This window comes from Microcaecilia unicolor, chromosome 2, assembly GCF_901765095.1.
Source record: "Microcaecilia unicolor chromosome 2, aMicUni1.1, whole genome shotgun sequence".
NCBI lineage: Eukaryota > Metazoa > Chordata > Amphibia > Gymnophiona > Siphonopidae > Microcaecilia > Microcaecilia unicolor.
In genome coordinates this window covers 203,544,144-203,555,259 of record NC_044032.1, presented here as the reverse complement: position 1 = coordinate 203,555,259, position 11,116 = coordinate 203,544,144, and the positions used below count along the sequence as shown (strand labels likewise).

At 41.4% G+C, this 11,116-nt stretch overlaps 1 protein-coding gene across 1 annotated transcript in view; it reads right to left on the bottom strand.

Annotated features, from left to right (window-relative positions):
* Nucleotides 1-1,432: 1,432 nt before the first annotated feature.
* FAM240A (family with sequence similarity 240 member A) overlaps nucleotides 1,433-11,116 on the bottom strand; it is a 33,687-nt gene continuing 24,003 nt past the window's right edge. Inside the window, exon 4 of the mRNA XM_030192344.1 lies at nucleotides 1,433-1,742. Coding sequence (XP_030048204.1) covers nucleotides 1,607-1,742 — 136 coding nt within the window. The 3' untranslated portion in view covers nucleotides 1,433-1,606. The remainder of the gene's footprint in view (nucleotides 1,743-11,116) is intronic.

The window sequence follows — 11,116 nt, the reverse complement described above, 5'->3', positions numbered from 1 at the left end:
GTTCAGATGATGACTATGAGCAATGCTCTGCCCAATTAATTCATGCTGGCCAGCCCCACTAATATTCAGAGGCATTTAACTGGATAATGTAACCGATTATTAGCACTGACTGCTGCAGTACTATCTGGTTAATGCTGGTGTGGTCTAGGGTGGAGTCTAGGCAGACTTACAAGTTATCTGGGCTCTGCTGATATTCAGTGCTGATGCCTGGAGAACTATCTAGGCCGATGTTTCCCAAGCTGGTCCTGGAGTACCCCCTTGCCAGTTAGGTTTTCAGGATATCCGTAATGAATATGCATGAAAGAGATTTTGCATATAATGGTAGTATACAAATCAATTTCATGCATATTCATTGTGGATATCCTGAAAACCTGACTGGCAAGGGGGTACGCCAGGACTGGCTTGGGAAACACTGATCTAGGCAAGTAAAAACCGCACAAATCGCACTCCTAACCTGCCTGGAGAGCTATCTGGCACTAAATAGCATTGTGTTAGATCATTTCCAGCACCTGTGAAAGAACCGGAAATCCAGGGATATGACCCAAATACAGACAGCATTGAATATCCAAGTTTAATTTAGCACTGTCAAAAACACTGACCGCCATGATCTGAATATCATGGGGTAAGATTTGTTTTATTATCTTTTTGCTGCTGTGTGTTCGGCAACCCAAACAATTCACCAATAACTCAAGGTCTGTGACTGGAATTTTGTTGGGAGATTTTGAGCAGGACTTGGTGCAGTGGGTTCCACTGTTAGTAGTATTGAGCAACCTCCTTCACTGTGTCCAGGGAAGGACCATTTGTATTGTGTTTGGCATCCTCAATCATTTTCAAATATTGGCACTTTTGCCTAGAGTCATGGGGTTCAAAATGGCCTTATATATCTCCTCTAAAATGTGAAGAGTGTTACAACATGTCTATATGTAGTACATACATCATCATTGGAGGTAACCTACAAGTATTTAGGTGTTTAAATTTATGTGTATATATGTATGCATTTATACAGGGGTTCTCAACACAGCCCTCAGAACACAACTGGCCAGTTAGGTTTTCAGGATACCCAGAATGAATATGCATGAGATCAATTTGCATGTACTACATCCATTGTATGCAAATTGACCTCATGCATATTCATTATGGGTATCCTGAAAATGGCTAGGTGTGTCCTGAGGACTGGGTTCAGAACCCTTGATCTATACCCACACACTAAATTAAATACCTAAATACTCATATATTCCCTTCAATAATTATCATTCAACAAGAACAAGAAGCCTAGATAGAACCAAACCCTTCTGTCTCACACGGCAGCCCAAAATACCAATTACAGACCTTTTGCTGTGTTAACTTCAAATCATTTAGAAGTAAAAGCACAAGAAGCTAAATTCCTTCTGCTCATTAGTTCTGGGTGGTTTTAACTTGAATCCTAGCCAGTTAGGCACATGCTTTTAATGTTATTTATTATGCACCTCATTTACTTTTATAGTTTTGGATGTAATTAATCAGGAGAAATGTTGATGTTGCTTTTAGTTACAGCTTGAGCCAGACCAGGATGCAACATGTGGCAGCAGTGTTTAGAATGCATCATTTCCAAATGTCTCTAGCCCTGTTAGGCAGCCATGTTTGCTCCTGGCTGAATATTTTCAGCTGGCAATGGAGACTTCTGCTTCTTCCGCTCTTCCTGGATGCACTGTAGCATCGTTCGCCTTCTGCCTTCCAGCCTCTCGTTCCATTCTCTCCTGAGCCTATGAACAAAAATCAGGCACTCTTGTCAGCAAAAATGGATCTGTGCAGTGAAATCAGAACTTTGCTCTCCCTTTCAGCTAGTGCGTGTATGGTGCCATTCAGCCTTCCAGATTACGAACCCACTGAGAAAGAGGAGACAGGAGAGAGCACATCAACACATTTTCCTGCAGCACTGTGATACTTTTCCATTAACCAACCTCATGACCTCCTTTTCTCCCCTCCAAAACTATATCAACAGTTTTAGATGAGTTAAAAAAATCTCTGCCCAAATGCGTCATTATATTGTTGTATAGTAACGGTTATTTTTATTTTAAAAAAATGGAAATGGGTTGGAGACAGCAGGAGGTTCCACCTTCCACTCCAGCTGCTAAGGTGAAAAGGGAAAAAAATTTCAAAAAGGTCCTAAGTCAGTGATCCGGTAGATCAGTGAAGAGCAAGGTGCATTTTAATGATTTTTTTAAATTGTGTATTTTTCTGCTTTGCATTTCCTTGTTCTCAACTGGAACAAGATGAATTGTGACAAAGGGGCTCTTTTACTAGAACATATAGATAGCTGGGTGGCTGGTGGACATCAGGATCGCCTGCTCACTTGCCTGCCTGGTGCGAAGGTGGCAGACCTCATGCGTCATCTAGATTCAATTCAATTCTTGTATACCGCTAATATCCCCGTTCCAGGGTTGAGTGCAGTTTACATTCTAGGTGAGACAAAAGCAGATAGTGTTAGTGTGAGATATGAGAAACATTAGAGACCATTGGTGTACTGCATGAGACTAAAAACATTAAAGGAAAGGATAATGGATGATACTAGGAAGTAGAAGTCATAATGGATTATTATGAAGCAGTCTTTGGGAAGAGAAAGGTTTTTAGCCTGTTCCTGAAGTTGAGGTAGCTGTTTTCTGTTCTGATGGGAATAGGTAGAGAGTTCCATATTTTGACTCCAAGTATGGGGAATAGAGAGCTGAAAATCTTCCGATTTCGAATTGTGTTTTGAAATGGTGATGCTAGCATTAGTTGTTGTTTCAGTTTGTTACACTGGATCAGATATAGTGAAACGGTCTTAGTAAGCAGTTCAGAGGTGAAGCCCTGTAAGATTAGAAAAACTAAAGAAGCAGCTTTGAACCTGAGTCTTTCTGCTATGGGAAGCCAGTGCAATTTGTTTAGATGAGTTGAAACACTAGTATATCTATTCAATCTGTATATTGGTCTTTCAGCTGCATCCTGTATGATTTGCATTTTTTCCTGATATTGACACTTAATACCAAGAAATAGAACGTTACAACACATGAGGTAGGACTAACATTTGGATTAGTAGTGTGAAGGCTTTTTGGTCGAAGAATGGTCTGACTAGACGTAGCTGTCTCATTTTGAATAGTGTTTTCTTCCATAGCTGATTAATATGGGAAGAGAAGGTGAGTGAAGAATCAAGCAAGACCCCTAATACTCTGGTTTCAGATTCGACTGTAAAGCTTTGACCATTGGACATAGATATTGATGATGAGACCTCAACTCCCTGATATTGGAACCACAGGACCTTGGTTTTTTGCACATTAGGTTTCATTTTATTGGTCAGGGCCCAGGTGCTAACAGCAGTCATACCATTTCCTACAGACTGAGTTGGATCTTTGTTTAATGCTGTTACTGGTAAGAGAAGCAGGATGTCATCTGTGTAGGATAATAGTAGTTCATTAAGTCCCAGGTGTATTAAGGCAAGGAATGACATAAAGAGGTTGAACAGAATCGGTGAGAAGGGAGATCCCTGCGGGACCCCACAGTTAGTAGACCAGTAGTTGGAAAGTAGGTTGTTTTGCTTGACAGAATAACTTCGATTTGAAAGGAATTCACTGAACCATTGAGCACAATCCCTGTTATTCCTATCTGAACTAGGCATTCGAGTAGCAATGTGTGTCAACCGCATTGAAAGCTGACGATATATCGAATTGGAGAAGAATTACTTGGTTGCCTTTGCATAGGTGATGTTTGACATATGTAGTTAGAACTAGAAATAATATTTCAATACTATGTGATGATCTGAAGCCAAATTGTGACCAGTGTAAAATAGAAAATTTTTCCAGATAAAAAGAGAATTGTTTACTAATGTAGGTTTCTGATGCTTAGTATAAAGGGGTATGCTTGCCACTGGATGGTAGTTTGCAGGCGATGTTACGTCTAGCCTAGATCCCTTAGAACAATTTTGCCCATATCAGGAGGAAGAGAGCCAGTTTTTAACAGCTCATTGAGATCGAGTAACCAGTTTACTGCTTCTGTAGGGATGGATTTGAGTAGGTGTTTGGGCATTGATCCAGGGAGCAGTTGGCTTGAGAGCATTTCAACAGTATTGATCTTACATCCTCAGCTGTTAGTGGTTGAAAAGATTTCCAGTTTTGGTCAGTTATGAGTCCTTGGGTTGTAGGATCTCCGGCGATTAAGGCTGAACTACGGGTTTGGCTATTTTCCTCTTTCACTTCACTGGATAGGATTTTAGATAGTGCTGGGGAGGAGCCAATTGTCATGGTATATGTGAGTACCAATGACATAGGAAAATGTTGGAGAGAGGTCTGGAAGCCAAATTTAGGCTCTTAGTTAGAAACCTGGAATCCAGATGCTCCCTGATTCACGGGCAGGACCCAAGAGGAGGGCAGAGCTCCGTCTCAAAGCTTGGTTGAGATGATAGTACAGGGATGAAGGATTTAGATTGGTTGGAACTGGGCAACATTCTGGGAAAGGGGGAGCCTGTTCTGAAAGGATGGACTCCATCTTAACCCAGATGGCACCAGGCTGCTGGTGCTAACATTCAAAAAGGAGATATAACAGCTTTTTAAACTAAAATGGGGGAGGGAGGAAGTTGACAGTCACTCAGGAGTACATGGTTCAATGTGGAGTATTCTTGAAGGATACTATTGAAACAGGATCTTTAGGGAATCCTGATAGAGTGGTTTTAAAAATGGTGAAAGAAAACCAAGAGTGTTTAATGGGAGAACAGAGTAAAGGATTCATATTATCCCCTTCAACTTCAAAGCAGCTTGTAGATGCAAGGAAAAAACACAATTTGAAATGTCTATATACAAATGCTAGAAACCTAAAAAATAAGATGGGAGAGTTGAAGCATATAGCACTAAATGAAGAGGTAGATATAATAGGCATCTCAGAAACCTGCTGGAAGGAGGACAATCAATGGGACACTGTGTTATCAAGGTACAAATTATATCGCAATGATGGAATATGGATCAAATTGGAGGGGGAGTTGTACTTTATGTTAAAGAGGGAATTGAGTCAAACAAAATAAACATTCTACATGAAACAGCAGTGTGGAATCCTTGTGGATAGAAATTCCATGTGTGAAGGGAAGGAGTATACTGGTAGGGCTGTATTATGGTCTGCCAGGACAGAACAAACAGACAGATGAAGAAAGTTTACAAAAATTAGGAAAGCTGCAAATTGGGCAACATTATAATAATGGGCGATTTCAATTACCCCAATATTGATCGCATAAATGTTACAACCAGGGAGGCGCTAGGGGGAGGTAAAATTCCTAGATGTAATAAATGACTGCTTCTTGGAGCAACTGGTCCAAGAACTAACAAGAGGGGGATCTAGTTTAGATCTAGTCATTAGTGGAATGCAGGGCATGGTACGAGAGGTAATGGTATTGGATGATCTGGGAAAGAGTGATAATAACATGATCAAATTTGAGTTGCTATCTAGAGAGAAATCTAAGGAAATCTACAGTAGCAGAATTTAATTTTCAAAAGGGCGACTACGATAAAATGAGGAAAATGGTTAAAAAGAGCTAAAAGAATTGGCTGCAAAGGTTAGGACTTTAAATCAGGCAATGGACATTGCTTAAAACACCATCATGGAAGCCCAGACCAGTTGTATTCCATGTATTAACAAAGGTAGAAAGAACAGCAAACGACAGGCCAGCATGGTTAAAAGGTGAATGAAGAGGCTATTAGAGCCAAAAAGAACATCCTTCAAGAATGGAAAAAGGATCCAAATGAAGAAAATAAGAAACAGCATCAGCACTGTTAAGCTAGATGCAAAGCACTGATAAAGAAAGCTAAAGGAGAATATGAAGAAAAATTTGTAGCAGAGACAAAAACTCATAGTAACACCTTTTTGAGCCACATCAGAAGCAGAAAGCCTGTGTGAAAGAATCTGCGGGACCGTTAGATCATGAAAGAGCAAAAGGGGCACTCAGGGAGAACAGGCCATAGCAGAGAGATTGAATGAATTCTTTGCTTCAGTCTTTACAAAGAAGATGTAAGAGATCTACCTGTAGTAGAAATGGTTTTCATGGGTGAAGATGCGGAGGAAGTGAAAGAAATTTTGGTGAGCCTGGAAGAGTCAAATTGATAAGTTAAAGAGTGATAAATCACCTGGACTGGATGGCATACACCCCAGGGTACTGAAAGAACTCAAACATGAAATTGCTGACCTGCTGTTAGTTATCTGTAACCTGTCATTAAAATTGCTTGTAGTACCTGAAGATTAGAGGGTGGCCAATGTAATGCCGATTGTTAAAAAGGGTTCCAGGGGTGATCCAGGCAATTACAGACCAATAAGTCTGACCTCAGTGCTGGGCAAAATAGTGGAAACTATTATAAAGAATAAAATTATAGAACACCGTATACAAACATGGTTTAATAGTTGGAATAGTTTCTTCATATATTTGTAATCCGGTCCTAGTTTGGTTTTGTAGTAGGACCTTTTGTTTTGTTGCATATTTATATTTTCTATGTATTTGTTTCCATGCATTGAGTGTGTGTTTATCTTTTGTTTTTCTCCATGCTCGTTCAAGTTTCCTAGATTGTGTTTTGAGTTTTTTAAATTCGTCATTGAACCATGGTATAGTGTTCTGCCTTTTTGATGTTTTTGTTTTTAAGGGTGCTATTTTGTTTAGTATGCTGTTACATCTATCATCTCGGTGGTTTAGGTAAAGTATGGAATCAGTCCATGTAGTCCAATCGTTGTCGTATATTTGTTGCCAGAATACTTGTGGATCGTTGCCGGAGAACGTAGTGAAGGCGGTTAGCTTGGCAGAGTTTAAAAAGGGGTTGGACGGTTTCCTAAAGGACAAGTCCATAGACCGCTACTAAATGGACTTGGAAAAAATCCACAATTTCGGGAATAACTTGTATAAAAAGTTTGTACATTTGGGTTGCTTGCCAGGTGCCCTTGACCTGGATTGGCCGCTGTCAGGGACAGGATGCTGGGCTCGATGGACCTTTGGTCTTTTCCCAGTATGGCATTACTTATGTACTTATGTACTAATGGGACAGAGTCATCATGGGTTCAGGCAAGGGAAGTTTTGCCTCATCAATGTGCTTCATTTCTTTGAAGACGTGAATAAACATGTTGATAAAGGTGAGCTGGTTGATGTAGTGTATCTAGATGTTCAGAGAGCTACTACTACTACTATTTAGCATTTCTATAGCGCTACAAGGCATACGCAGCGCTGCACAAACATAGAAGAAAGACAGTCCCTGCTCAAAGAGCTTACAATCTAATAGACAAAAAATAATAAAGTAAGCAAATCAAATCGATTAATGTGAAAGGGAAGGAAGAGAGGAGGGTAGGTGGAGGCGAGTGGTTACAAGTGGTTACGAGTCAAAAGCAATGTTAAAGAGGTGGGCTTTCAGTCTAGATTTAAAGGTGGCCAAGGATGGGGCAAGACGTAGGGGCTCAGGAAGTTTATTCCAGGCGTAGGGTGCAGCGAGACAGAAGGAGCGAAGTCTGGAGTTGGCAGTAGTGGAGAAGGGAACAGATAAGAAGGATTTATCCATGGAGCGGAGTGCACGGGAAGGGGTGTAGGGAAGGACGAGTGTGGAGAGATACTGGGGAGCAGCAGAGTGAATACATTTATAGGTTAGTAGAAGAAGTTTGAACAGGATGCGAAAACGGATAGGGAGCCAGTGAAGGGTCTTGAAGAGCTTTTGACAAAGTTCCTCCTGAGAGACTCCTGAGAAAATTAAAAAGTCATGGGTTAGGAGACAAAGTCCTTCTATGGATTAGGAATTGGTTATTGAACAGAAAACACAGGGAAGGGTTACATGACCATTTTTCTCAATGGAGAAAAGTAAATAGTGGAGTGCTGCAGGGATCTGTACTGGGACCGGCGCTATTTAACATATTTATAAATGATTTGGAAATTGGAAAGACAAATGAGGTGATTAAATCTGCAGATGACACAAAACTATTCAAAATTGTCAAAACGCATGAGGATTGTGAAAAATTGCAGGAAGACCTTAGGAAACTGGAAGATTGGGCATCCAAATGGCAGATTAAATTTAATGTCGACAAATGCACAGTGATGCATATTGGGAAGAATAGTACAAATCATAATTACATGATGCTGGGGTCCACTTTAGGAGTCAGCACTCAAGAGAAAGATCTAGGTGTCATTACAGACAATATGCTGAAATCTTCTGCCCAGTGTGCAGCAGCGGCCAAAAAAGCAAACAGGATGCTAGGAATTATGAGGAAAGGGATGCAAAATAAGACCAAGAATATTATAATGCCTCTGTGTTGCTCCAAGGGGTGACCTCATCTTGACTATGGTGTTCAGTTTTGGTCACCATATCTCAAAAAAGATGTGGAGGGGCATAATCGAATGGGGACGACCATCTCTAAGGGAGCCCACTCTAAGGATGTCCCCACTTTTCATTTCGATAATACCTTAGAGATGGTTGACCTAAATGTTGAAATGGTCGACCTTAGAGATGGTCGTCCCCGGTTTTTGGCCATAATGGAAACCGAGGACGCCCATCTCAAAAATGACCAAATCCAACTCATTTGGTCGTGGGAGGAGCCAGCATTCGTAGTGCACTGGTCCCCCTGACATGCCAGGACACCAACCGGGCACCCAAGGGGGCACTGCAGTGGATTAACTGATGCACTAACTGAACTAAAAAGCCCTTCCCTTACCGATCATTAGCGATTTGGAAAGGAACAGGCATGCTTGAAGGAAATCGCATGCAAATTAGCTGCTCACTGTTAGCTCATTTGCACACGATTTCCTTCCTAAGGAGGGGAAGCCAGTGCAGAGCAGCCAAGCATTATGCGTGGCTGCTCTATGCATGCCAAAGATGGCTTCATACATGCAGACAAGATGCGTGTATAATAGCCGCCTATAACCTTAAATAAATTGCCATCTACAACCTTAGAAAAATACAAGCCCAGGTGAAAATGTCCAAGTGCTTGTCAGGGATGTCTTTTTTTTAGAGTATGGGTGAAGGATGTCCTTTGCTATGTCTGTGTCCCTGCAACAAGTAGCAGCAGTGGGATTTGAACCAGCCACCTCTGGATTGCAAGAGCAGTGCTCTAATCATTTCTCCACTCCCTTGAAATTTGGCCATCACTGAAGGGGGGCAGTTCAGGACGTCCAAAAACGTTTGAAAGAAGGATATCCACGCCTTTGCTATGCCTCCGTTGACACACACATACCTCCCCTCCCAGGGACCTGCATACTGCTGCGAGGGACCTGAGTATGACATTTCAGGCTTGCAAAAAAAGTTCTTAAAGTTGTTTTTTTCAGGGTGGGAGGGGGTTAGTCACCACTGGGGGAGTCAGGGGAGGTCATCCCCGATTCCATCCGGTAGTCATCTGGTCAGTTCGCTCACCTTTTTGAGGCTTGGTCGTAAGAAAAAATGGACCAAGTAAAGTCGCCCAAGTGCTCGTCAGGGATGCCCTTCTTTTTTCCATTATCGCTTGAGGACGCCCATCTGTTAGGCATGCCCCAGTCCCGCCTTCGCTACGCCTCCGACACCCCCCCCCGGGAACTTTGGTCATCCCTGCGACGGGAAGCAGTTGGGGATGCCCAAAATTGGCTTTCGATTATGCCAATTTGTGTGACCCTGAGAGAAGGACGCCCATCTCCCGATTTGTGTCAAAAGATGGGCGCCCATCTCTTTCGAAAATGCCCTGATAGCAGAATTAGAAAAGGTTCAAAGAAGAGCAATCAAAATGATAGAAGGGATGGAACTCCTCCCATATGAGGAAAGGCTTAAGAGGTTAGGTCTCTTTAGCTTGGAAAAGAGATGGCTGAGGGGGGATATGATTGAGGTCTATAAAATCCTGAGTGGAGTGGAATGGGTAAAAGTGTATCAATTTTTCAGTTTTTCAAAAAGTACTAAGACCAGTGAAATTACATGGAATACTTTTAAGCCAAATAGGAGGAAATATTTTTCACTCAAAGAATAGTTAATCTCCAGAACTCATTGCCAGAGGATGTAGTAACAGCAGTTAATGTATCTGGGTTTAAAAAAAGTTTGCACAAGTTCTTGGAGGAAAAGTCCAGAGTTTGCTATCGAGATGGACATAGAGGAAGCCACCGCTTGCCCCGGGATTGGTAAGATGGAATGTTGCTACTATTTGGGTTTCTGCCAGGTACTTGTGAACTGGATTGGCCACTGTTGGAAGCAGGATACTGGGCTAGATGGGTGATTGGTCTGACCCAGTATGGCTATTCTTATGTTAAGTAATGGGCTCAGTGTATTTTAAAATGGGAATTTTCCACAGGCTAAGCCCATTTTTAATGATTTCTTAAAATAGAGTTTTTTTTTCTATTTTTGCAGGTCTCATGCTACTTTTCCCATTAGCATACCAGACCTGCAAATTTATTAAAGCTGGAGCACTTATCACCTCCTTTACAGGAGATGCTAAGTGCAGTTGCATTGTCTGCATTATTCAGTTAGTGTGGGCTAATGCCAACCCTCTATCTGGATAATGCTTCCATGCCCATTCCCTGCCCATAACATACCCCCTCCTGAAAAAACAGAAAAAAAAAAAAGACATGCAATTAGCATATGCTGACAGATAAATTATCTCAAAACACTTTAATGTGTTTTGTGGTAAGCCTTTTTTTATCATGTTAAGAGGGGCATTTTCAAAAGAACAAACCATAAAGAAACTTCAGACAGCTCAAAACATGGCAGCTAGGCTTATATTTGGTAAAACGCGATTTGAAAGCGCAAAACCCCTCTGTGAACAACTACAGTGGCTCCCAATCAAAGAACGCATCGCCTTCAAAATCTGAACCCTGGTTCATGTGAATCATCTACCGAGAAGCCCCAAGACACATGACAGACTTCATCGACTTACCAATTAGAAATACATCTGAATCAAAATGATCTTATTTAAATCTGCACTACCCAAGCTGCAAAGGACTTAAATACAAAACAACTTACGCATCTAATTTTTCCTACATAAGCACACAACTGTGGAACGCATTACCAAAAGCCTGGAAAATGACGTACGACCACCTAAACTTCCGGAAATCACTAAAAACCAACCTGTTTAAAAAGGCATACCCTACCAATCCATCTTAAATGCCTAATCTCTGCAACACAACTAAACTAAAGCACATAATGGACGT